The sequence below is a fragment of the Acinonyx jubatus genome, chromosome B2 (genome assembly GCF_027475565.1).
Source record: "Acinonyx jubatus isolate Ajub_Pintada_27869175 chromosome B2, VMU_Ajub_asm_v1.0, whole genome shotgun sequence".
Classification (NCBI taxonomy): domain Eukaryota; kingdom Metazoa; phylum Chordata; class Mammalia; order Carnivora; family Felidae; genus Acinonyx; species Acinonyx jubatus.
The window spans coordinates 128,774,441-128,798,347 of NC_069385.1; the positions used below are offsets into that span (position 1 = coordinate 128,774,441).

At 43.7% G+C, this 23,907-nt stretch overlaps 1 protein-coding gene across 1 annotated transcript; it reads left to right on the top strand.

The window, feature by feature from the left end:
* Positions 1 to 1,227: 1,227 nt before the first annotated feature.
* LOC106971792 (60S ribosomal protein L39-like) lies at positions 1,228 to 23,365 on the top strand. Its single transcript, XM_053223138.1, has 2 exons — positions 1,228 to 1,633; positions 22,716 to 23,365. Exon 2 carries the CDS (start codon positions 22,732 to 22,734, stop codon positions 22,885 to 22,887), a length of 156 nt encoding a protein of 51 aa, XP_053079113.1. The 5' UTR covers positions 1,228 to 1,633; positions 22,716 to 22,731; the 3' UTR covers positions 22,888 to 23,365.
* The last annotated feature ends 542 nt before the right edge of the window (positions 23,366 to 23,907 follow it).

Genomic DNA, 23,907 nt, shown 5'->3' on the forward strand with positions numbered 1-23,907 from the left:
CAGGGATTGCATGCCAGGCTTAACTTTGTCACAAGTTTGGAGTGGTCCTGTCATTTCCTACAATCTATTTATCGTAAAATCGAGGAATAGATCTGAAAAGGACGGTATGGTTGTGTGCCACACTGGGAAATGACTTGTCCTAACTTGATAGTCATTTCATCTTGAAATTCTCAGGGAGAAAGTATAGCATGAGGGCAAACACATATTAAGAGTTATAATTCTTGGGACATCTGGGTGGCTTAGTTGGTTAAGCGTCAGACTTCAGCTCAGGTCGTGACCTCACGGTTTGTGGGTTCCAGCCCCGTGTCAGGCTCTGTGCTGGCAGCTCAGAGTCTGGAGCCTGCTTTTGATTCTGTGTCTCCCTCTCTCTCTGCTCCTCCCCTGCTCACGCTCTGTGTCTCTCCTTCAAAATTAAGTAAACCTTAAAAAAAAGTTATAATTCTTTTTAAATTTTTTTTATGTTTACTTATTCATTTTGAGAGACAGAAAGAGCAAGAGCACAAGTTGGGGAGGCGCACAAAGAAGGAGAGACAGAACCCCAAGCAGGCTTTGCACCATCAGAGCAGAGTCTGAGGCAGGGCTCGAACTCCCTAACTGAGAGATCATAACCTGAGCTGAGATCAAGAGTCGGATGCTTAACTGACTGTGCCACCCAGGTGCCCCAAAAGTTATAATTCTTAATTGTGACGTTATTATTCATGAGAAGAAACAGATTTGATGTCTCTGATGAGAGAGTGACATATTCCAAAATGAAGAAAGGTCACTACTAACTGGAATAGAGTTTTTAAGGTTAATTTGTTAAGGGGGGAGTTTATGTCTTAAGAGACATGAGAGGCTATTCTTAAATTTGATGTTTTTAAAGTTTATTTATTTATTTTGAGAGAGAGAGTGCATGCACGAGTGGGACAGGGGCAGAGAGAGAAGGAGAGAGAGAATCCCAAACAAGCTCTGCAGTCAGAGTGGAACCAATGTGGGGCTCGAACCCATGAACCATATCTTGCCTTGAGCCTAAGTCGTATGCTTCACCGACTGAGCCACCCAGGTGTCCCCTAAATTCAACTTTCATGAGTATTTGTGGGTAGGTAGGGAGATAGGTGGAAGTCATGTTTGGGGTGTATATCCTTGTTTTAAAGACAAATTCCCTTTTATTAGCCTCATAGGAAGGGGCTTGCTTTTCTTTGTACCAAATCTCTAAACAAAAGAAGCAAGGTGTTGGTCCTACCAGTTGCTGCTTGTGTTGGTAGGTGAACGAGCATGCTACCACTGGTGGACATGAACGGAAGTGCTGCTTTCCACACCCATTCCAGACTTGCAAGAAAGAAAACCTACCCAGAAGCTGGAAGGAATCCAGAAGACATGGACAAACCCACAGCTCTCCCTTGAGAGAGAGGTGTGCCCTTTCATTTCTCAGGTCTACTGAAGCCAGAGAAGATTAATTGAGGGATTGCTTGCCTCCGAGGCATTTCACTTAAGCAGGCTCGGTCCTGGATCAGCAATGTTCCAGGCTGTCAGGAGAAACACACACTTGGGCATCTCCTGTGTGAAATCCCCATAACCACAGCTTCTGACTGAGGGCTTTGTAAACCCTCTCCACCCTCAGGGGCCAAAGAAATCCGGTACCAAACAGCCCTGGGTAGGTCTCCCCTTCTTGGCCATGTCTTCAAAATAAATTGGAGAGAATGATTACAGCTGAGTTTGAGAATTTACTGGCCTAAATCTTAATTAAATTCTCTTGATGGAAAACAAATTTATTCTTCTATAAAACAAAATCTGAGTTTAGAACCCATCTAGGATTTTTCAATACCCTCAGGGTCAACTTAAAAATCCCATTGCCTTTGTTTCCAACGCAGATGTCCAGCAGGATGCTGTGATGGGGGTTTCCTTCCAAGAGACTCAGCTTGACAAATCTGGTCACAAAGTGAAAAATATTGATAAAGGTGTTCAAAATAACACACAATTCCATTCAAGATATTTGGCCCATCTTTAGCCTCAGTCATTTGCCTGAGTAAAATAAAGCAAGGAGCTATTTAGTCAGGGTTTTTTTTGGGGGGGGAGGGGGTTTTAGGGGGGTAGATTTTAGCATCTGTAAACATAATTATTTAATTCCTACACATTTAAGTCTATTAATGAATTTTTGTGAATACTGTGAGGTAAGGACACACACACACACACACACACATATTTTTTGCCTCCATATCTTTGTTGAAAATCAACTGATCATAAAGGTAAGGGCTTATCTCTGGACATTCTATTCTGTTCCATTGCCCCATATATCTATGCTTATGCCAATATAAGATTGTCTTAATTATTATAGCTATATAGTTAAGTTTTTAAATCAGGTAGTATAAGTCCTCCAACTTTGTTCTTCTTTTTCAAAATTGTTTGGCTCTTCTAGGTTCTTTGAATTTCATATAACTTTTAGGGTCAGGTTGTCAAACTCTACCAAAAAACTAATGAGATTTTAATAGGGATTTCATGTAATTTCTAGATCAATTTATGAAGGATTTCCCTTTTTTTTTTTTAAAGTGTCTACTTATTTTCGAGAGAGAAAGAGCATGCATGCTAGTTGGGGAGGGGCAGCAAGAGAGGGAGAGAGAGGATCCAAAGCAGGCCCCATGCTGACAGCAGAGAGCCCAATGTGGGGTTTGAAGTCACCAGCCACGACGACATGAGCTGAGCTGGTCGGTTGCTTAACTGACTGAGCTACCCAGGTGCCCCAGAAGGATTACCCTCTTAACTATATTGAGCCTTCTAGTCTATGTACATGGTACGTCTCTCCATTTATTCAGATCTTCAGATAAATACCTGGTAATGTTTTCTGGTTTTAGTGCAGAGTTCTTGCACTTCTTTTGTTAAATTTATTTCCAAGTATTTTATTTTTTGATGCTATTGTGAATGGAATTGCTTTTTTTTTTAAAAAAAAATTAAATGTCTATTTTTGAGAGAGAGAGAGACAGACAGAGTGTAAGTGGGGGAGGGTCAGAGAGAGAGGGAGACACAGAATCTGAAGCAGGCTCCAGGCTCTGAGCTGTTGGCACAGAGCCCGACACATGGTTCAAACCCACAAGCCATGAGATCATGACTTGAGCCAAAGTCAGATGCTTAACCAATTGAGCCAACCAGGCACCCCTGGAATTACTTTTTAATGTTATTTTTAGATTGTTTATTGTTAGTATATTGAAATACAATTAATTTTGTGTATTGGTTCATATATCCTGTGGCCTTGCTGATCTGGTTTACTAATTCTAGTAAGTTTTTGGAAACTCCTTAAAATTGTCTACATACAGGATCATGCTGTCTATGAATAAAGACAGTTATGCTTCTTCTCTTTCCAATCTATATACCTTTTATTTGTTTATTCTTGCATTATTTCACTGGCTAGAGACTCTGGGACAAAGTTGAATAAAAGTGGTGAGAGAAAATATTGTTCCCAGTCTTAGAGGGAAACATTAGTTTTTTTTTTTTTTTCACTGTTTTATCTACTTCTTTTTTTTAATGTTTATTTTATTTTTGAGAGAGAGAGCAGGGGAGGGGCGGACAGAGAGGGAGACAGAAGATCAGAAGCAGGCTCCGCACTGTTAGTGCAGAGCCCGGCGAGGGACTTGAACCCATGAACCATGAGATCATGACCTGAGCCGAAGGCAGATGCCTAACTGACTGAGCTACCCAGGTGCCCCAGCTTCTTTTTATTTTTTAGCTTGTGGTGAAATATGAAAGTCATAACATAAGATTTATCATTTTAACCATCTTTAAGTGTACAATTCAGTGGCATTGAGTACGTTCACATTGTTATACAACCATCACCACCATCCAGCTCCAGAACTCTTTTTGTCTTCCCAAACTGAAACTCTGTACCCCCTAAACAAAAAATCCCCTTCCCCCTATCTTTCCAGCCCTGGACAACCACCATTCTACTTTCTGCCTCTACAGATTATACTATTCTAGATACTTCATTATCAGTGGAATCATACAGTATTTATGTTTTTGTGACTGGTTTATTTCACCTAGCATAACGCCCTCAAGGTTCATCCATGTTGTAGTATGTGTCAGAAGTTCCTTCTTTTTGGGGCACCTGGGTGGCTCAGTCCAGTCAAGCTTACCACTCTTGGTTTAGGCTCAAGTCATGATCTCATGGTTTGTGAGTTTGAGCCCCACATTGGGCTCTGTACTGGCAGTGTGGAGCCTGCTTGGGATTCTCTCTCTCCTTCTTTCTCTGCCCCTCCCCTGCTCTCTTTCTCTCTTTCTCTCTCAAAATAAATAAATAAACTTAAAAAAAAAAAAAAAAGAAGAAGTTCCAGAGCACCTGGGTGGCTCAGTCGATTAAATGTCCAACTTTGGTTAAGGTCATGATCTCACAGTTCGTGAGTTTGACCCCATGTCGGGCTCTGTGCTGACAGCTCAGATCCTGGAGCCTTCTGTGGATTCTGTGTCTCCCTCCCTCTCTTCCTCTCCCCTGCTCATGCTCTGTCTCTCTCTCTCTCTCTCTCTCTCTCTCAAAAATAAATAAAAATTTTAAACATTAAAAAAAAAAGAAGTTCCTTCTTTTTAAGGTTGAATTGTATTCCATTATATGTTCAGTCTTCACTATTAAGTATAGTGTCAGCTGTCAGGTTTTCATACATAGCCTGTGTCAAATTGAGGAAGCCTCCTTTTATTTCTAGTTTTTAAAAAAAATTTTTTAGTGTTTTATGTATTTTTTGAGAGAGAGAGAGAGAGAGAGAGAGAGAGTGCAAGCTGGGGAGGGGCACAGAGAGGGAGGAAGACACAGAATCCAAAGCAGGCTCCAGGCTCTGAGCTGTCAGCACAGAGCCCGACATGGGGCTCAAGTTTATGAACTGTGAGATCATGACCTGAGCTGAAGTTGGACGCTTAAACGACTGAGACACCTAGGTGCCCCTATTTCTAGTTTGTTGAGAGATTGTATCATGGATATCATTGGATATTGAGCAATGATTTTTCTGCAGTTGTTGAGGACCATGTGGTTTTTTTGTCCTTTATTCTATCAGTATAGTGAGTTACATTAGTTGGATTTTGGATGTTAAAACAACATTGCATTCTGGGGATAAATCCTACTTGGCCATGGTATACAATCCTGGGCTTTTTTTCTAAGAGTTATAGCATTCTAGCCCTTACATGTAGGTCTGCAATCCATTTTGCATTACTTTTTCTCTATTATGGAAGGAAGGGATTCAGAATCATTCCTTTGCATGTGGATATCCAGTTGCCCCAGTGCCATTTGTTGAAAAGAATGTTCTTTCCCCTTTGAAAGATCTTGGGGCTCTTTCAACCCTTGTTGAAAATCAACTGAGTATAAAAGTAGGATTTATTTCTGGGCTCTCAGCTCTGATCCATTGTTCTCTATATATTGATACTTATGCTATACATTGTCTTGATTACTGTAACTGTATGGTAAGTTTTGAAGTCAGGAAGTATGAATTCTCCAAGTTTGTTCTTTTTCACTATTGTTTTGGATAATCTGAGTCTGGCATTTCTTTTTTTTTTTGTTTTTTTAATGTTTATTATTTATTTTTTGAGAGAGACACGTAGTGCAACTAGGGGAAGGACAGAGAGAGAGGGAGTCACAGAATGCGAAGAAGACTCCAGGCTCTGAGCTGTCAGCACAGAGCCCAAAGCAGGGCTCAAGTTCATGAACTGTGAGATCATGACCTGAGCGGAAGTCGGATGCTTAACCGACTGAGCCACTCAGGCACCCCTGGGTCTGGCATTTCTTAAAGTCCTTTTAACTTCACCTGAGGATAATTGCCTTCTCTCAGTTGTGATTCAGGGTTATGCACTGTGCCAGTGGTTCTTAAGCTTGACAATACGTAAGAATCACCTAAGGAGCTGCCAATAAAGAGTCGCATCCAAGACCAGTTAAATCCGAACTTCTGTAGTGAGGCTTGAGCAGTGTTAGAAGAACTGCCCAGCTAAGCTCAGCCCAATTTGCTGACTCTCAGAATAATGAACAAATAAAGTGGTGGTTGGTTTAAGCTTTGGGGTGATTTGTTACATAGCAATTGATAACTGATATGGAATCTGTATCCCACCTTGAGGACCTTTCTAGAGACTCTAACCTTGACTGGAGAATTCTACTGTAATGCTTTGCTTTTGCTATGGCAATGTATGATAGGAATAGTGTCTATTCTATCATTAGGTAGGGAGGGTAGAAGCTAATATGAAATTGTGTATGAGGTATATATTTTAAAACTAAATTTTTAGAAAAGCTAAGCTTCCCTTGAGGAAGTTTCTTTTTCTCTCTAACACTTAGAACTATCAACTGACTGGGGTGCCTGGTGGCTCAGTTGGTTAACTGTCTGACTTCCACTCAGGTCATGATCTGGCAATTTGTGGGTTCGAGCCCCACGTCGAGCTCTGTGCTGACAGCTCGGAGCCTGGAGCCTGCTTCGGATTCTCTGTCTCCCTGTCTCTCTCTGCCCCTCCCCGAATCACACTCTGTCTTTCTCTCTCTCCCTGAAAAATAAATAAACATTAAAAAAAAAAAAAGAACTATTAACTGACCATGTTTTCATTTTCAGTTTGGCTGGCAGTAAACAAAAAGTAAAAATTAAGGCTTAATCATAGCACCTATATATTTCCTTATAGCCTGTAGTTTATGATACTTTTTTTTTACTCTTCTGTTATTAACTTTTAACTATTATATTTATGTTATCTATAATCTTATTATTTTATTCTTATTTATATTTAGTCATGTTATTGTACCTATCTTTGTGGTAAATCACTTTAAATCCCTTGTGGCAAAAAGTAGTATTTTAAATGCATATAAGACTTTGACTTTTCCTTTAGAGAGCCAAATATAGTGTGAAGAACTTTCTGTTTTCCATCAATATATGTTTTGAGTGCCAAGATAGGACATGATAACTGGCTCGGGGTGAAAAAGCAGGAAAACCTAGGTAAATCTTTATCAACTTGATCAGGGACAAGGATCCAGTGGAACTTGCCTACCATTTATCAGTCATCTTCTGTGCTGGATACTTGCCTAGACCACTGTATTCAAGAACTGGGCTGGGCAGTTCTTGTTTATTTTCACATCTGTAAAATGGGTTGAACAAGCTTCCTTCACAGGAACATTGAGAGGATTAAATGAGATAATATGTTGAGAGCACCCACCACAGAATGGTGGGTTTGTATATATTATCTCCTTTCCTCCTCCCCTTCCTCAATTAGATGCTGCAATAACTTACTAAAATTATTTGTTGGGGCACCTGGGTGGCTCAGTCGGTTGAGTGTCTGACTTTGGCTCAGGTCATGATCTCATAGTCCGTGGGTTCAAGCCCCGAATCGGGCTCTGTGCTGACAGTTCAGAGCCTGGAGCCTGCTTTAGATTCTGTGTCTCCCTCTCTGTGTCCGCCCCATCCCACCTGTGCTCTCTCTCTCAAAAATAAACATTAAAAAAAATAGTTATATTTGTTACACAAAAAGAACATAATTTGTTAAATGTGCAAATGAACCTTGTCACGTCTTGATCAGAGAGAATTTCTAATCTTTTCTGGTAGGGAGTAGTGGACGTTGGGGAGGAAACAGAATGAGAGGCAGAGTACCTCCTGTGGTCCATGATAAACACCAGACAGCTTCGTGTGGAATCTCCATTCTGAGGGCGTGAATAGCAGAAACATTCGGATGGTGGAAGACATTAGGGGAGGAAATCCATCCACAGCAGAAGTGGTGGTTGTGGAATGAGAATTACCAGCAACAGCTGCCTTTCTTAGAGAATGGCGAGTAGGCAATAAAGAACAGAACTCTACTGCGTAGAAACCTTTGGTTCTGGGGCACCTGGGTGGCTCAGTCGGTTAAGCCTTTGTTCGACTCTTGGTTTTCAGCTCAGGTCATGATCTCACGGTTTCATGGGCTCGAGCCCTGCGTCGGGCTCTGTACGGACAGTGCAGCCTGCTTGGGATTCTCTGCCCTTTCCCTGCTCATGCTGTCTCTGTCTCTCTCAAAAAGAAATAAATAAACTTAAAAAAAACCCAGAAACTATCAGTTCTCCGGACTGCTGTTCCTTGTGCATCATCTCCTACCTGCCACACCCCTAACTCTCCTTCCGCAGCTTCTCAGTCTTGACCCAGGACAGAAGCACAGTGACCGCAGGCTCATGCAGCCCGTTGGGAACTGCCCCGATACTCTCCACGTCTGATTGTCCTTCTTTCGCCTGGCTTCCTTGTGGTAAACGGACAGGTTTTTAAAAACCAGAGATGGAGGGAGCATGGCAAGAGACAGTCTTCTTTTGATGCTACTGGTTCTCTGAGGAGCACGGCTGAGCTTGGCGATTGGGGGTTCAGTTGTTCCTAGGACTGCTCATTCTATCTCAATCGTATTTTACAATCCAAAACCCCAACTTACCTTTGTATTTTAAGATGAAGACGAACTGCCTGTGCAGAGGCTTCCTTTATTACCTAGTGAGGAGAAATCTCAGGCGTTACCTCAAGTTTTCCATTGTTCTTCTGACCTCCCACTGATTTTGCCCCAGGTACAGCAGCGCAGGTTTACAGGGAATTCTCCCAAACCCACCACCCTTTTCATGCCCTGGCACGTGCTGCTCTGCTCATTCTTTCTGGAATGTCATCCTGACTTTTGTCTGCCATGAAAACGCCCGTTCATTGTTCGATATTCGTGTTTCATTTTTGAATCCCCACATAAAGGCTGTGGCTGGCCTCTAACCCCTCCTCATGTCTGCCTTGTGTCCTTGTCAGACTTTGTTTTTTTTTTAATGTTTATTTATTTGAGAGAGAGAGAGCAGAAAGAGAGGGAGACACAGAATCCAAAGCAGGCTCCAGGCTCCGAGTGGTCAACACAGAGCCTGACGCTGGACTCGAACCCATGAATCATGAGATCATGACCTGAGCTAAAGTCAGATGTTTAACTGGCTGAGCCACCCAGGTGCCCCAAGTCAGACTTTGTTTTAATGATTTACTCATAGGGCAGTCTCCCATGCTTTTCTCTGAGTTCTCTGAATACAAGATGTCTGGATTATTCAAATGTACACTTCCAACGCTGTGCCTTCCCTTGTACGTGTGGGTGTGATGGACATTTTGGCCATTTTATGTTAAAATTCCCCCTCACATGGGGAAATTTCTGAACTTAATGTACCTCCACAGGTTAACCCTTGACAGTAGGGTTATTTTCATCTTGGTTACTGGTTCAAATGAAAATGACACCCTTTGGGGGACATGCCCCAAAAACCTAGTAAATTTTCTCAAAGTTTTTGTTTATCTATGGGATAGCATGATGCCATAAAATAAGTAATTATACATGTGATGTATGTAATACGTGGGGTCATTAAAGACGTGATGCTAATTGAATCTACCTCCCTGCAAGAGCTGTCTCTTAGCAATTAGTGTTTAGGGCCAGCTGTGGGGTGTAACTGCATAGCACAAGTTAAATCAGAAGAAAGCAGTGAAAATAAAAGTAAGCAAACTAGCCATCATATCAAATTTATCCAGATGTCATTCATACAGAAGTATCTTTTTTAAAAGTCTCTTTACATCACTTTTATTTGTGCTTTTGAGGTCTATTTCACTTATTTTTTTAAAGTATTTTCTTAAAAATTTTTTTTTTTAATGTTTATTTATTGCTGAGAGAGAGAGCATGAGCAGGGGAGGGGCAGAGAGAGAGAGGGAGACACAGAATCTGAAGCAGGCTCCAGACTCTGAGCTGTCAGCACAGAGCCTGACACAGGGCTTGAACTCATGAACCATGAGATCATGGCCTGAGCTGAAGTCAGACGCTTAACTGACTAAGCCACCCAGGCACCCCTAAAGTTTTTATTTTCTTCAGTAATCTCTATACCCAATGTAGGATCAAACTCACAACCCTGAGATCAAGAGTCTTATGCTCTTGGGACTGAGCCAGCCAGGTGCCCCTCAGGTGGTCTATTTCATTCAGTAGGTTTAAATAATTAATGACATGCCCGATTTACAGTCAGTTCAGTCTTCATTTCAACAGTGGCTATTCCTGAAAATCAGTTCCTGATCCAATGGAAGGTTTAAGATCATTGAAATGAAACGGCAGAGATATTCAAAGACACTTGAAGCAAATAAAGGACCGTGTGTGCTCTCTTTTAAAAATGTCTCTGTCTTAGGGGTGCTTGGGTGGCTCAGTCGGTTAAGCATCCAACTTCGGCTCAGGTCATGATCTCACAGTTCGTGGGTTCGAGCCCCTGTCAGACTCTGTGCTGACAGCTCGGAGCCTGGAGCCTGCTTCAGATTCTGTGTCTCCTTCTTTCTCTGCCCGTCCCCCACTCACGCTCCGTCTCTCTCAAAAATAAACATCAAAAATTTTTAAAAATAAATATGTCCCTGTCTTAATGTTGAACTTAGACTTCATTCGTATTCCATGGATGTCACTTTTATTGCCCCTCACAATCACCTCCTCGTGCTTCTTTCTCCAGCTCAGAGGGCCCTGGGATTCTCTGTATCGCACAAACATATTTTGAGTATCTACTGTGTGCCAAGCACTGCGAAGTACTATATCTCAATGCTCATGCCATTCTAGAGACAGGTTGCAACACCACTCTGCTCAGAGCCCGTCCCAGGAGGTGAAGGACGGTGCCGGGCAGCACTATCCTGGTGCAGCTGGTAACTCCTGGACACGCCAGGGGGAGGATTTAAAGTCACATCCCTTCGCGGAAGGAGTGTGACTCTGTGAAGCTTTCTCTCACGATAGCAGAGTTTGTAATGCTGTAGAATAGGAAGCAGACATATTTTGTCTTAAAAAGTAAATGGAAAGGACTATGCAAGCCATACTGGCCTCTTTTTTTTTTTTTTCTTCTTTGTTTATATTGAGCAAGGGAGGGGCAGAGGGAAGGAGAGAGAGAATCAAGTAGGCTCCATACTTGGCACAGAGCCCAACACGGGGCTGGATCTCAGGATTGTTGATGCTCAATTGACTGAGCCACCCAGGCACACCCTCTTTTTTTTTTTTTTTTTTTTTTCTACAGAAGAGAGGCTGGAAGAGTAAACGTTTTTGAGCTACACAAGCTTTCTGGCACCTGTCACCTGAGACATTTTTTTGTGACATTCCCATATATTATATGAGACTTGAGCTTCGACATGGCAGAGGAAATAAGTGCCACCAGAATGGTAAAACTTGGGCATAGACAGTGACCTTAGAGTCATTATCTTGGCATCGTGGGTTGACTCAGAGAGCCTGTGGGTTAGTCTCATAACTCTAAGGTCAATGTTGCTTCTCTCATATTTGCTGGAGCAAATCTTCCCTGCTAATGATTTTCTTGCTTTTCTTTTCTTTTCTTTTCTTTCTTTTTCTTTTTCTTTTTTTTTTTATCTAGGCATATATTTGGTGCCTAACACAAAATATCTTTGGAATAAAAGGCTGCCCACCACCATCCAGTCTCCCAATAACAACCCATTCCAGAGAGCACTGTACCCACCTTGCATTCTCTTTCCTCCTTGTCTCTACCAATTCTTGTTTCATTTCATTTTATAAGATTTTTTTGAATTGTGCTGAAATAGAAGTCACGGAATTTGCCATGTGCCATCTTAGCCACTTGAAAGTGTACAATTCAGTGACATTAATTACATACACGGTGTTGTACCAGCATCACCACTATCGATTTCCTAAACTTTTCTACCACCCAAACAGGAACTCTGTGAGCATTAAGTAATAACTCCCCATTTCTCCAGCCCCTGATAACTGCAATTATACTTTCTGTGTCTATCAATTTGCCTATTGTAGATGCCTCATGTAGATGAAATCATACAATATTTGACCTTTTGTGTTTGGTTTCTTTGTTTCTAAGTTTATTTATTTGGAGAGAAAGAGAGAGCAAGATGAGTGGGGGAGGGGCAGAGAGAGAGGGAAGGAGAGAATCCCAACCAGGTTCTACACCCCCTGTACAGAGCCCAGTGTGGGGCTCAAATTCACCAAACGTGAGATCATGACCTGAACCGAAATCAAAAGAGGCTTAACTGACTGAGCCACCCAGGCACCCCTTGTTGGGTTTATTTCATTTAGCATAATGCTTTCAAGGTTTGTCTGTGTTATATCAGAACTTTATTCCTTTTTTAGGACTGAATACAATGTTTTGTTTATCTATGCATCTGCTGATGGATGCTTGGGTTGTTTCTACCTTTTGGCAATTGTGAATAATGTGGACAAGTATCTGTACACTTGTTTTCAGTTCTTTTGTCTATATACCTATGAGTGCAATTGCTGGGTCATATGGTAATTCTACATTTAGTTTTTGGGGGGAGACACCAGCTTTTCACAGTGGCAGCACCATTTTAACCATTTTACATCACCATCAGGGTTCCAGTTTCTCCACATCTTCAGCAGCACTTGTTGCTTTCTATTTATTTGTTTTTGATAATGACCATCCTAATGGTTAGAAGGCGGTATTTTACTGTGTTTTTGATTTACATTTCCCTAATGATTAATGATGTTGAATATCTTTTTACATGCTTGATGGCCATTTGTATTTCTTCTTTGGAGAAATGTCTGTTTAAGTCTTTTGCCCATTTCTTAAATTTGGTTGTTTGTCTTGTTGAGTGTTAGGAGTTCTTTTTTTTTTTTTTAAGTTTTTATTATTTATTTTTGAGAGAGAGAGAGAGAGAGACAGAGCACAATTGGGGGAGGGGCAGAGAGAGGGAGACACAGAATCTAAAGCAGGCTCCAGGCTCTGAGCTGTCAGCACAGAGCCCCATGTGAGGCTGGAACCCATGAACCATGAGATCATGACCTGAGCTGAAGTCAGATGCTCAACGGACTGAGCCACCCAGGCACCCCTAGGAATTCTTTATATAATCTAGATAGTAAGCCATTATCAGATATTTGATCTGAAAATATTTTCTTCCATTCCATAGATTCTTTTCACTTTCTTGATAATGTCTTTGGTGCACAAAATTTTAATTTTTTTAAAATTTATTTGTTTTGAGAGAGAGCAAAAGCAGGAGAGGGGCAGAAAGAGACAGAGAGAGAGAGAGAGAGAGAGAGAGAGAGAGGGAGAGAGAGAATCCGAAGCAGGCTCCATGCTGATAGCAGGGCTTAATCCCATGAATCGTGAGATCATGACCTGAACCAAAACCAAGAGTCAGATGCTCAACCAACTGTGCCACCCAGGTGCCCCGGGGTTTTAGCCCTTATATTTAGGTCACTGATCAATCTGAGTTATTATTGTGTACGATGTATGAGAGCCCAACTTCATTCTTTTGCATGTAGGAATCCCGTTTTGCCATCATCAGTTATTGATAAGTCTGTTCTCTCTCCCATTGAATGGACTTGGCACCCTTGTTGAAAATCATTTGACCATAGACACATGAGTTTATCTCTAGACTCTCAATTTTATTCTGTTGCTCGATTTGTCTGTCCTTATGCCAGTACTCCACTCATTTGATTACCGCAGTTTTGTGATAAATGTTGAAATTAGGAAGTGTGAGTCCTCTCAATTTGTTCTTCTTCTTGTTTTTTTCTTTCAATTAGTTCTTCTTTCCCAAGATTCTTTTCGTTATTCATTACTTCCTGCAATTCTATGCAAATTTGAGGGTCAGCTGTTACATTTTCTCCAAAAAAACTGCCAATTCTCCTTTAGTCTCTCCCCCCCCCTTTTTTTTAACGCATTATTTATTTTTGAGACAGAGAGAGACAGAGCATGAACAGGGGAGGGGCAGAGAGAGAGGGAGACACAGAATCAGAAGCAGGCTCCAGGTTCTGAGCCATCAGCCCAGAGCCCGACGCGGGGCTCAAACTCACAGACCGCGAGATCCTGACTTGAGCTGAAGCCAGACGCTTAACCGACTGAGCCACCCAAGCGCCCCTGGTCTCTTCCCTTAAGGAGAATTCCAACAACAGTCTTCCTCCCCAAAGGCCGCCCTGGTGCCAGCTCCCCTCAGGCCCTCTGCCTGATCCTTATCAGAAGTGTTGGTCCAACCTGCTTCCCAGGACTGGTTAATCACCTCCAGGTGCAGACTGCCAAGAGTCTGGTCCACTCAACCCTTTTATCAACATTATGCATATGAGGTTAAGTCAAGTTTGAGTTCCTACACATGAAGCTCCTTTTGTTGTTGTTTTTTTTATATGAACGGGGGAGGGGCAGAGAGAGAGGGAGACACAGAATCCAAAGCAGGCTCCAGGCTCTGAGCCATCAGCCCAGAGCCCGATGCGGGGCTCGAACCCACGGACCGCGAGATCGTGACCTGAGCTGAAGTCAAACGCTCAACCGACTGAGCCACCCAGGCGCCCCCCCTTTTTTTTTAATTTTTTTTTTAATGTTTATTTATTTTTGAGACAGAGAGAGTGAAGCTCCTTTTGGAAGTTAAGAACCCCTCTGCCTTGGAGCTAAGGCTTTTTTTGAGCCGCATTAAGGAAGTACTGGGCAAGCTGGTGGGGTTAAAGCTTAGTGGCCACTTCTACGAATTGAAATGAATATGCTTATATTCTATCTCTGCCCTTTTTTGCCCGCTAACTCCATTTATGTGGACCTTGGCGTGTTGGCTAGTGTTTCAGCATTAATTTGTTGAGCACCTAATATGCACTAGGTTTTACAGTGTAACAAATACATAAGAAGCTCCAAATCCATGACCTCAAGGAACTTAGAGTCTCATGGGGGAGTTTGCATGGCATAAAAATGTTCCAAATATCTTAAGCATGGGCATGGTACCTTATTTAACGTCATGATACATCTTATAGTATCACTATATATCATCTTATAGTGAGCCCTTAGGTGATTAGGGCTCAGCCAAAGGACAGACCCACATGAGCTGTAATGCTACCAAGAGGTGTGTGGATAAGGCAATATATAAATTGGGCCTTGAAAGCCAGGTAGAATTTTCAGAGGAAGGGAAGAAGGGAGAGGGCGTCCTAGTGGGTACAAGTGGTGTGCTTAGGGGAGAGAACCACAAAATCCAACACAAGGTGGGAATAAGTTTAATATCTCTGCCAACCAATAAGAATCTGTCTTAGTGCAGTCTACTCATATTCAAGGGCAGAGTAGACCCAGCTGAGGGTGGGACAAATTGAGAGGGCCCTAAATCAAAAGGAATTGTTTGGAGTCATTTGTGTCCCAGGACCTATGAGATCATCTTACACAGCTTTGGTAACCACTGCCTTTCCAGTTTCTAGAGGACTCCTTGTTCTCAAGGTGAAGGCAGAATATGGCTCTCACATACACATCAGCTGGGTGCAGGTGCTTGGAACACCACCCCCTCCCACCACTACCCTGGGCACATCCACCTGCCTCCAGCTTTCATTCTGTGGCCCCTACCTCTTGTCACCACACACCTGGAATGACTGAAATGGTTTTTCACCTGATTTCTCTGCTCCCAGCCTCACCTCTGCTCCAAACCACAGGGCAGAACATTGTCATCTAATGTGCTTGCAACAACAACATCATGGGGGCCCTTTGCTGAAGAGTGTCTTAGAGCTTGGATCTAGACTTTCTCTCCATGATCTTTACAACTTTAAGTGTCCTACAAACTTCCTGCTGTGCCCATAAACAAAGCAATCTTATGCGCTTCATTTATTCAGTCTTTCAACAATTTCCTGACCACCTACTATACCTCAGGCATAGACAGTGTGACGAACTGAACTGTGTTTCCCTCAAAATCCATACATTGAAGTCCTATCCCCCAGCACCTCGGAATGTGACTGTATTTGGATACAGGGTCTTTAAAGAGGTGATTAAGTTAAAATGAGGTCAGTAGGATAGACTCTAATCCAGTCTGACTGGTGTCCTTATAAGAGGAGGAGGAGTTTAGGACACAGACACATGCGGAGGGAAGACTGTGTGAGGACCCAGGAAGAAGGCAGCATCTGCAGGCCAAGGAGAGAGGCCTCAGAAGGAATCAATCCTGCCAACACCTTGATCTTGGACTTCCGGCCTCCAGAACTGAGAAAATGAACTTGTGTTGTTTAAACACCTCCGATCTGTGGAACTCTGTTGTGGGAGCCCTAGAAGATGAACACAAGTGCCTTTGCCCAGCCTGCTCAGTAGTGGCCCCTCTCCTCTGACATGCCACACACTCCCTCCACTTCCCTCACGTGCCTGCTCCTCTGGCCTGCCCTCATCTAGCCTGACTCCCCACTCAAGCCCAACTCAGCCCCTTCATGCCTCTTCTCTGACCACCGCGGCCGCAGGGTTCTTTCTCCTCCAACGACAACATCTATTCCAAATTATTCTCTAATCTTCTTTGGTGCATTGTCTTCTCTCCCAAGACCATAAAACTTCCCAACATCCATGGGCTTTCCCCCTGTCTCCTATGAAGAGAGAGAGCTAAGGTGCGAAGGAAGGGAAGGAACCAAGAGTGACTGATTTCTGTGTGTTTGCCTGGAGCCACTGGGCGGACTGTGGTGCATAGTAAGATAGTAAAGACTGAGAGAGGAAAAGATTTGTGTATTTATATGTGCACACACTCTTGTCTTATAAAAATGATATATAGGGGCGCCTGGGTGGCTCAGTCGGTTGAGCACCCTTCAGCTCAGGTCACGATCTCACGGTCCGTGAGTTCGAGCCCCGCGTCAGGCTCTGGGCTGATGGCTCAGAGCCTGGAGCCTGCTTCCAATTCTGTGTCTCCCTCTCTCTCTGCCCCTCCCCCGTTCATGCTCTGTCTCTCTCTGTCTCAAAAATAAACATTAAAAAAAATTAAAAAAAAAAAGATATGCAGTTGTCCTTCCTTATAGATGGGGGATCCATCCCAAGGACCCCAGTGGACGCCTAAAACCACAGAGAGTATCCAACCCTATATATACTCTGTTTTTTCCTATATGTACATGCCTATGATGAAGTCTAATTTCAAGAGATAAACAATAATAGCCAATAATAAAATAAAAACATTATAAGAATATACTGTAGTAAAAGTCAGGTGAATGTGATCTTTCAACATAGCTGACCATACTGTACTCACTCTGCTTCCTCTTGTGATGACATGAGAAGATAAAATGCCTACGTAATGAGATGAAGTGAGGTGACTGATGGAGGCACTGTGATATAGTGTTAGGCTACTACTGACCTGCTGATGTGCCAGAAGGACGATCATCTGCTTACAGACTGAGGTTGACCGCGGGTAGCTGAAACTGTAGATGAGGGGGGACTATACTACATACTGTTTTGTAACTCAGTTTTCTACCAGCAACACTCATGGGACATCTTCCATGTCAGTGTTTATAAATCTATCACATTCATTTCTTTCACAGGCTTTACTTCACTTTAGTTTTCTTGTGTAACACTATGTAGTGGCCACAGCTGGAGCCAGGATCCCCTGTATGGAGACTCTGGTGTGGGTCTTCCAAAGACGGTCAGTGATTTTCTAGTAGGGAGACTTGGCAAACACTGTCTCTTTCCAGAAGTCAGGGGTGACATAACCGTAGGTCTTGGAAATGGCATCAAAAGTGACATGGATCGGGGTGCCTGGGTGTCTCAGTTGGTTAAGCATCCAACTCTTGGTTTCGCCTCAGGTCATGATCTCACGGTTTCATGAGCTCGAGCCCCACATGGGGCTCTGTGCTGGTAGCACAGAGCCTGCTTGGGATTCTCTCTCTCCCTCTCTCTATGCCCCTCCCCAACTTGCACTGTCTCTGTCTCTCTCAAAATAAATAAATAAATAAATTTAAAAAGAAAAAGTGGCCTTGCTGAAATTGCCCACAGTGGCAGTACAGCCTCTGGGTGAGGGGTGGCAGTCGTTAATACTGGCCATCACCAGTAGCTTCTTGGGCACAGGGGCTGAGACAGTGCCTTTGTGGGCAGGGATGCCAGTGCCTCTATGGGCAAGGATGAAACACACCAGCACAGAGCCACAGGCGCTGGCTACCTTGCATGAGACAGTGTGGGGCTCGACAACCTTGTTCCCCTGGTAGCCTCACTTCACAGGGACAATGGAAAGTTTGCTCAGTATGATGGTCCAATGGATGGCAGTGACTACCTTCTTGGAGCACTTAACACCCAAACCGACGTGTCTGCAATAATCTCTGATGGCAACAAATGCCTTGAACCTAATCTTCTGGCCAGCAGGGGTCTGCTTTACACAAGCATAATCTTCAAGAACTCATCCTTGAGGGGCACCTGGGTGGCTCAGTCCGTTAAGCATCCAACATCGGCTCAGGTCATGATCTTGCGGTTCGTGGGTTTGAGCCCTGCATTGGGCTCTGTGCTGACAGCTCAGAGCCTGGATCCTGCTTCGAATTCTGTGTCACTTTCTGTCTCTGCCTCTACCCCGCTCACATTCTGTCTCTGTCTCTCTCAAAATAAATAAACCAAAACCAAAACAAAAACAGAAAAACTCTCATCCTTGAGGAATGCCCCCAGAAAAAAGTCAATGACCTCGGAGTCCTTGATGGGCAGGGAGAAGAGATAGATCTCTTCCAGGGACTTCATCTTCATGTCATTGATCAGGTGGCCCAGCTTGGTGACAGGGATCCACTCCTTGTCCTCAGTCATGCCTCTGCGAGCTCCCATTCCAGGGCCATCCTGCAGCACCAGCATCATCTACTATTTGGTGTTTTCTTGAAGATGGAGCTACCACACTCTTTTTAATATGCAATATATTCCATGTATTTCTCTCAGTCTTTTTAATTTTTTTTTATTTTTTTAAGCACACTGTGCACCCAGCATGGACACAAAGCGGGACTTGAACTCATGACCCTGAGTTCAAGACCTGAGCTGATATCAAATGTCGGACGTTTAACTGACTGAGCCACCCAGGTTCCCCATATCTCAGTCTTTTTAACAGAAAAAAATCAATGGCATTAATTTTATTAAAACTGTTAGACTCTACAATGTGGGTGAATACATACTTTATTCCAAGACGGGTCTAGGTTGCCTTCAGAAAGCGAGGGTGGGTTAGAACTCAAACTTTCTATGGGAGGGACCATCGAAGCCACCCTCTAGAGCTCCCGTATTTTAGAGATACAAAAACAAAGAGCTGGAGGATTTGATGATTTTTCTTAGGTCACTCCAGTGGTAAATGCTCAAACCAGTGAAGAATCCAAATCTCCTGGGTCCTTCCCACCATATCATAATGCTGCTGAAACAGAATCTAGGCATCCCTTCCCTGGGGTTGCTATGCCGGGTTCTATTCCTTTAGCTTAACAGTCATTTTTTATTTAACAAGAAATTTAAAAAACATGGAACTAAACGTGACCTTGGACATGAGTTGGTCTAACCTTAGAGATGAGAAAACTGAATATTTCCTGGGGAGGGTTCTGAGCGTGATAAGTATGTCATACAATGAAGTCATACAGCATGTGGCCTTTACAGCCCAGCTTTGCTTAAAATCATAAACCTGAAGTTGTTCGTCTACTTCAGCCCCTCCGGTAGCTTCCTACTGCACTTGCACGAAGCCCACACTCTTTCTTCCCATGGCCTCAAAGCTCCATTCCTGTCTGGCCCCCTTGGCTCATCTTATTGTCCCCTTTGCCCACTGTGTTTGTGCCACACTGTCTTCCTTGGCTGTTCTTTAAACAGCCAAGTATTGATTAAGAATCTCTTTAGCATAGGACCAACTGGCAGATGTTAGAAGAAATACAACATTGGTCTTTGATGAGCTTATAGTATGTGGGAGTGGGGGGCATGGATAGGATTCATTCATTCCTTCAGTCGTTCAATACAAAATTATTAGCGGTATATATATCCTAGGCCCAGAGCTGGGTACCAGGGTATCAAGTCCAACAGGACAGGGACCTCAAGTTCAGCAGGGAGGAGAGCCAGTTGGAAAATAGCATGGACTAAGTATGGGGATGATTGGAATACAGAGGAGCGCTCCCCACATTTCCTGGGGGGCCAGGGAGGCTTCTCAGAGAAGGTGACCTCCAGTTGTGTCTTAAAGAGCGTGAGAAGTTAGTAGACATGGAAAGCATCAAGGAGTAAAGCGGAGGTGGCTCAGGATGATCAGAGACCTGGACAACAGCACGTGCAAGACTTGAGTGTGTGCAAGGACTTGCTGCGTGCAGGGAGCATGCTTGCTTTTTTATCTTGGGGGCTCCTCAGAGCAGTAAGAGGTACAGCCAGGCCATGGTGTGCACAGTCTTACAGGCTAAGCAAAAAAATAAAAAATAAAAAATAACAAAATAAAAAATAAAACAACCAAAAAAATAAAAAAAAAAAACAACAAACACAAAAGAAAAAAAAAACAACAAAATTTTATTCTGCCAGTTATTGGCATTGGAAGTTATAGGTGGGATCAGACAGGGTTTTGTGTTTTTTTTTATAGAGCTCCTTGGTAGCATAGAGAGCACTGGATTTATTCTTGTGTCACTGCAGCCAGGGGCCAGGTGGGAAATTATTTTTTTTTATTTTTTTAACCCTTCGCAGGTGAGAAAACTAATGCTCAGAAAAGCCGAGCAACCTCCCCGGAATCACACAGGTAGCGAGCTGGGTGGAGATGGCAGGCTTTCTCAGTGCCACAAGGACGGTCCTGCCCCAGCTCCCAGATGGGGATGTCCTGAGCTCACACAGGGCAAGGGAGGATGACCAGAGGGGACAGATGTGAGAGAGCTGTCTCAGAGGCTGATTTGCAAGGACCCGAGTGAGATAGAGGAAGGCATCTGGAATCCTCCAGTTTCTGGCCTGGGCCCTGTGAGAGGTGACAGCGTTCCTCACGGTGGGGAAACGAAGGAGCTGACGAACGGTAACAAGCATGGGCCTTGTGATGATACAGGGCAGGAAGGGAGCCCACAGAGCACTAGGGCTGCACGAGAGCAAGCGGGGCATCTGGAGAGGGTATTAGGAAAAGGTCCGAGTGCATTTAAAATGCATTTTGGACTAGGGGCGCCCGGGTGGCTCAGTTGGTTGAGCATCCGACTTCGGCCCAGGTTGTGATCTGATGGTTTATGAATTCAAGTCCCACATCAAGCTGTCTGCTGTCAGTTCGGAGCCTGCTTCAGATCCTCTGTTTCCCTCTCTTTCTGCCCCTCCCCTGCTCAAGCTCTCTCTTTCAAAAATAAGTAAACATTAAAATTAAAAAAAAAATGCATTGGGCACCTGGGTGGCTCAGTCTGTTAAGCATTCGACTTCAGCTCAGGTCATGATCTCTCGGTCTGTGGGTTTGAGCCCTGCATTGGGCTCTGTGCTGACAGCTTGAAGCCTGGAACCTGCTTTGATTCTGTGTCTCCCTCTCTCTCTGACCCTCCTCTACTTTCACTCTCTCTCTCTCTCTCTCTCTCTCTCTCTCTTTCTCAAAAACAAACATTAAACATTTTTTTAAAAGGGGCACCTGGGTCACTCAGTCAGTTGAGGGTCCGACTTCGGCTCAGGTCATGATCTCGAGGTCCGTGAGTTTGAGCCCCGCGTCAGGCTCTGTGCTAACAGATCAGAGCCTGGAGCCTGCTTCAGATTCCGTGTGTCTCTCTCTCTGCCCCTCCCCCACTCATGCTCTGTCTCTCTCTCCCTCTATCTGTCAAAAATAAATAAACATAAAAAAAATTTAAAAAAAATTTTTTAAATAAAATGCATTTTGAAACAGGCAGGGAAGCACGAGCTTGTGTTGAGGAAAAGATGGAGGTAGATTTTGGTGACGGTGCACCCACCATCGGTGACCTTGAAGATCAGGCAGAGTGAGACACTTTGAGCCAAGGAGTACAAATTTTTGACTGTGCTCGGGGAAGGGAAATCTGTCAAGGTTGATCTAGGTTGATTTGGAATGGATAGAGAATGGAAGTGGGGAGACCAGTTAGGAGGGTTTGCAATGGTGTGGGGAGGAAGTAATGGGAGCCCGGATTAGGTGGGGACATGGATGTGGGACAGAAGAGGGCGGCATGAAGAGATCAGTGCACATGAGGTCAATATGCTTTGATAACTAGATGTCAGCAAGTTGTCCAAGATCATTTTGAAAGTTTTGAGCTTGGACTGAAAGAATTAAATTCCGCTTTGGAAATGCTGACTTAAGACAGCAACTGCCTCACCAAGCAGTGTGGCCCAGAGGAATGCTGGAAATTTGTCTGGAGAAAGGTCAAGACCAGAGTCACAGTTTGGGATCATCCTCACAAAGGTGACAACTGAAGTCTTGACAAGGGCTGGCATTGTTGAGGACCGGGTGGGCAGACACAGAGCAAGGGGCCAGAAACAGCCTCATGGTGCAGCCCGAGGAGGTGGAGGGGAGGATCAGGGCTGTGGAGAGGCTCGGAAGTCCAGAAGAGGAATTGCGAAGAAGAGGTGGCAGATATAAAAAGTCACTTCAGGATGCCTGGGTGGCTCAGTCGGTTAAGCATCTGACTCCAGTTCAGGTTATGACCTCATGGTTTGTGAGTTCAAGCCCTGCATCCGGTGAGTCCTGCTTTTCTCCAAATCTGCCCCTTGTGGTATTCTCTCTCTCACCCTCTCTCTCTCTCTGCACCCTCTCTCTCTCTCAATAAAAATAAATAAATAAACAAATAAACAAACAAACAAACAAATAAATAAATAAATAAAGTCAGTTCAAAACCCAGAAACTCAATGATTTAGTATGCTGCCACTGCTTTAGTATTTCCACCCTAAAGAAAACTTTTCTCTATTACTACTGCTGTGATACAGTGGAATTTTTTTTTTAAGTTTATTTATTTATTTTGAGAGAGGCAGAGAGAGTTGGAGAGAGATCGCAGGCAGGCTCTGCACTGTCAGCACAGAGCCTTACACGGGGCTCAAACTTGCAAACCGTGAGGTCATGACCTGAGCCGGAACCAAGAGTCAGATGCTTAACCGACTAAGCCACCCACGCACCCCATACACTGGAACTTATTAAAAAAGACTTTCCCTTATCTCTCCTTTTCTCTGTGTCCAGTTGACTGTCCCTCGCCATGTCTTCCCACAAGACTTTCAGGATCAAGCGATTCCTGGACAAGAAACAAAAGCAGAATCATCCTGTTCCCCACTGGATTTGGATGAAAACTGGTAATAAAATTGGGTACAACTCTGAGAGGAAGCATTGGAGAAGGACCAGGCTGGGTCAATAAGGGATCGCACACAAGATGGCACACAAGTTTATGCTGCATGAAGGTCACGTGTTCCTATCCTATTACTCTGTAAACATCACAACCGCTTGAACAATGGATATGTTTTATCAGGAAAATTATTTTTGTCTGCTACTGTGCTTCTGCACCAGTGTGTTCGTTCAGTAATAAATGAGACATTTGTTGGAAAAAAAAAAAGAGTCTTCCAAGTACTAACAGAGACCAAAAGAGAATACAACAAATAACGGATTTGCAAGGTATTCGGTTCTCACCTAGCACAGCCAGGTTGTTCTGAGGGACTCATGGGTTTCATTCCAAAAGGGAATAGGGCCCTACCATGTCTTCAAAGGTGGTATGGCTTCTTTGGGTCCCTGTCTGGGCTCCTCTCTTCCAAGGATTTGACTGGCTATTTCCACTTGACTGATTTTCTTCTGCCCTCCTTACACACATGGTATCTGAAGTCTGGACAAGAAGGCCACCCACCCAGGGCCTGAGTTTTCTTCTCCTTTGCCCATCACAAGTGACCTCTTGTCCTGGTCAGTGACACTAGGAATCACATCACTCTTCAGATGAGATCTTGACTCTACTCATGGCCAAGAGTACAGTGATGGATTAAAGAGATTGCAGCCTTAAAAAGGATGAAATAATGGGGTAGGGGTTGCGGTGTCTGAGATCAGAAGGCAGGTTTCTCTTAGAGTCAGATGTAGCAAATGTCACGGATGAGGAGGCCAGGATGGACAAAGAGCCTCTGAAAAATGATGAGAAAGGCACCAGTATTAAGGCAGGTTGACCAGAGCAACTGTAAGGGATTTCAGAGTGAGTGTGGAGGAAATGAAAACCAGAGAGACATCTGATCCTTTCTCTCCTGCCTTGGAAATGTTAGGATTCTGCCTTTCTTCCTCATCCCATACACTATGGCTGCTCCCGTTCCCTGCTCCAGTTGCTAGTCCAGGTGGTTCAGCCAGGGAGAAGCAAAGGCCTCCCTGTTCCTTCTGGACTCACTCCCCTCTGTGGAGTGGGGAC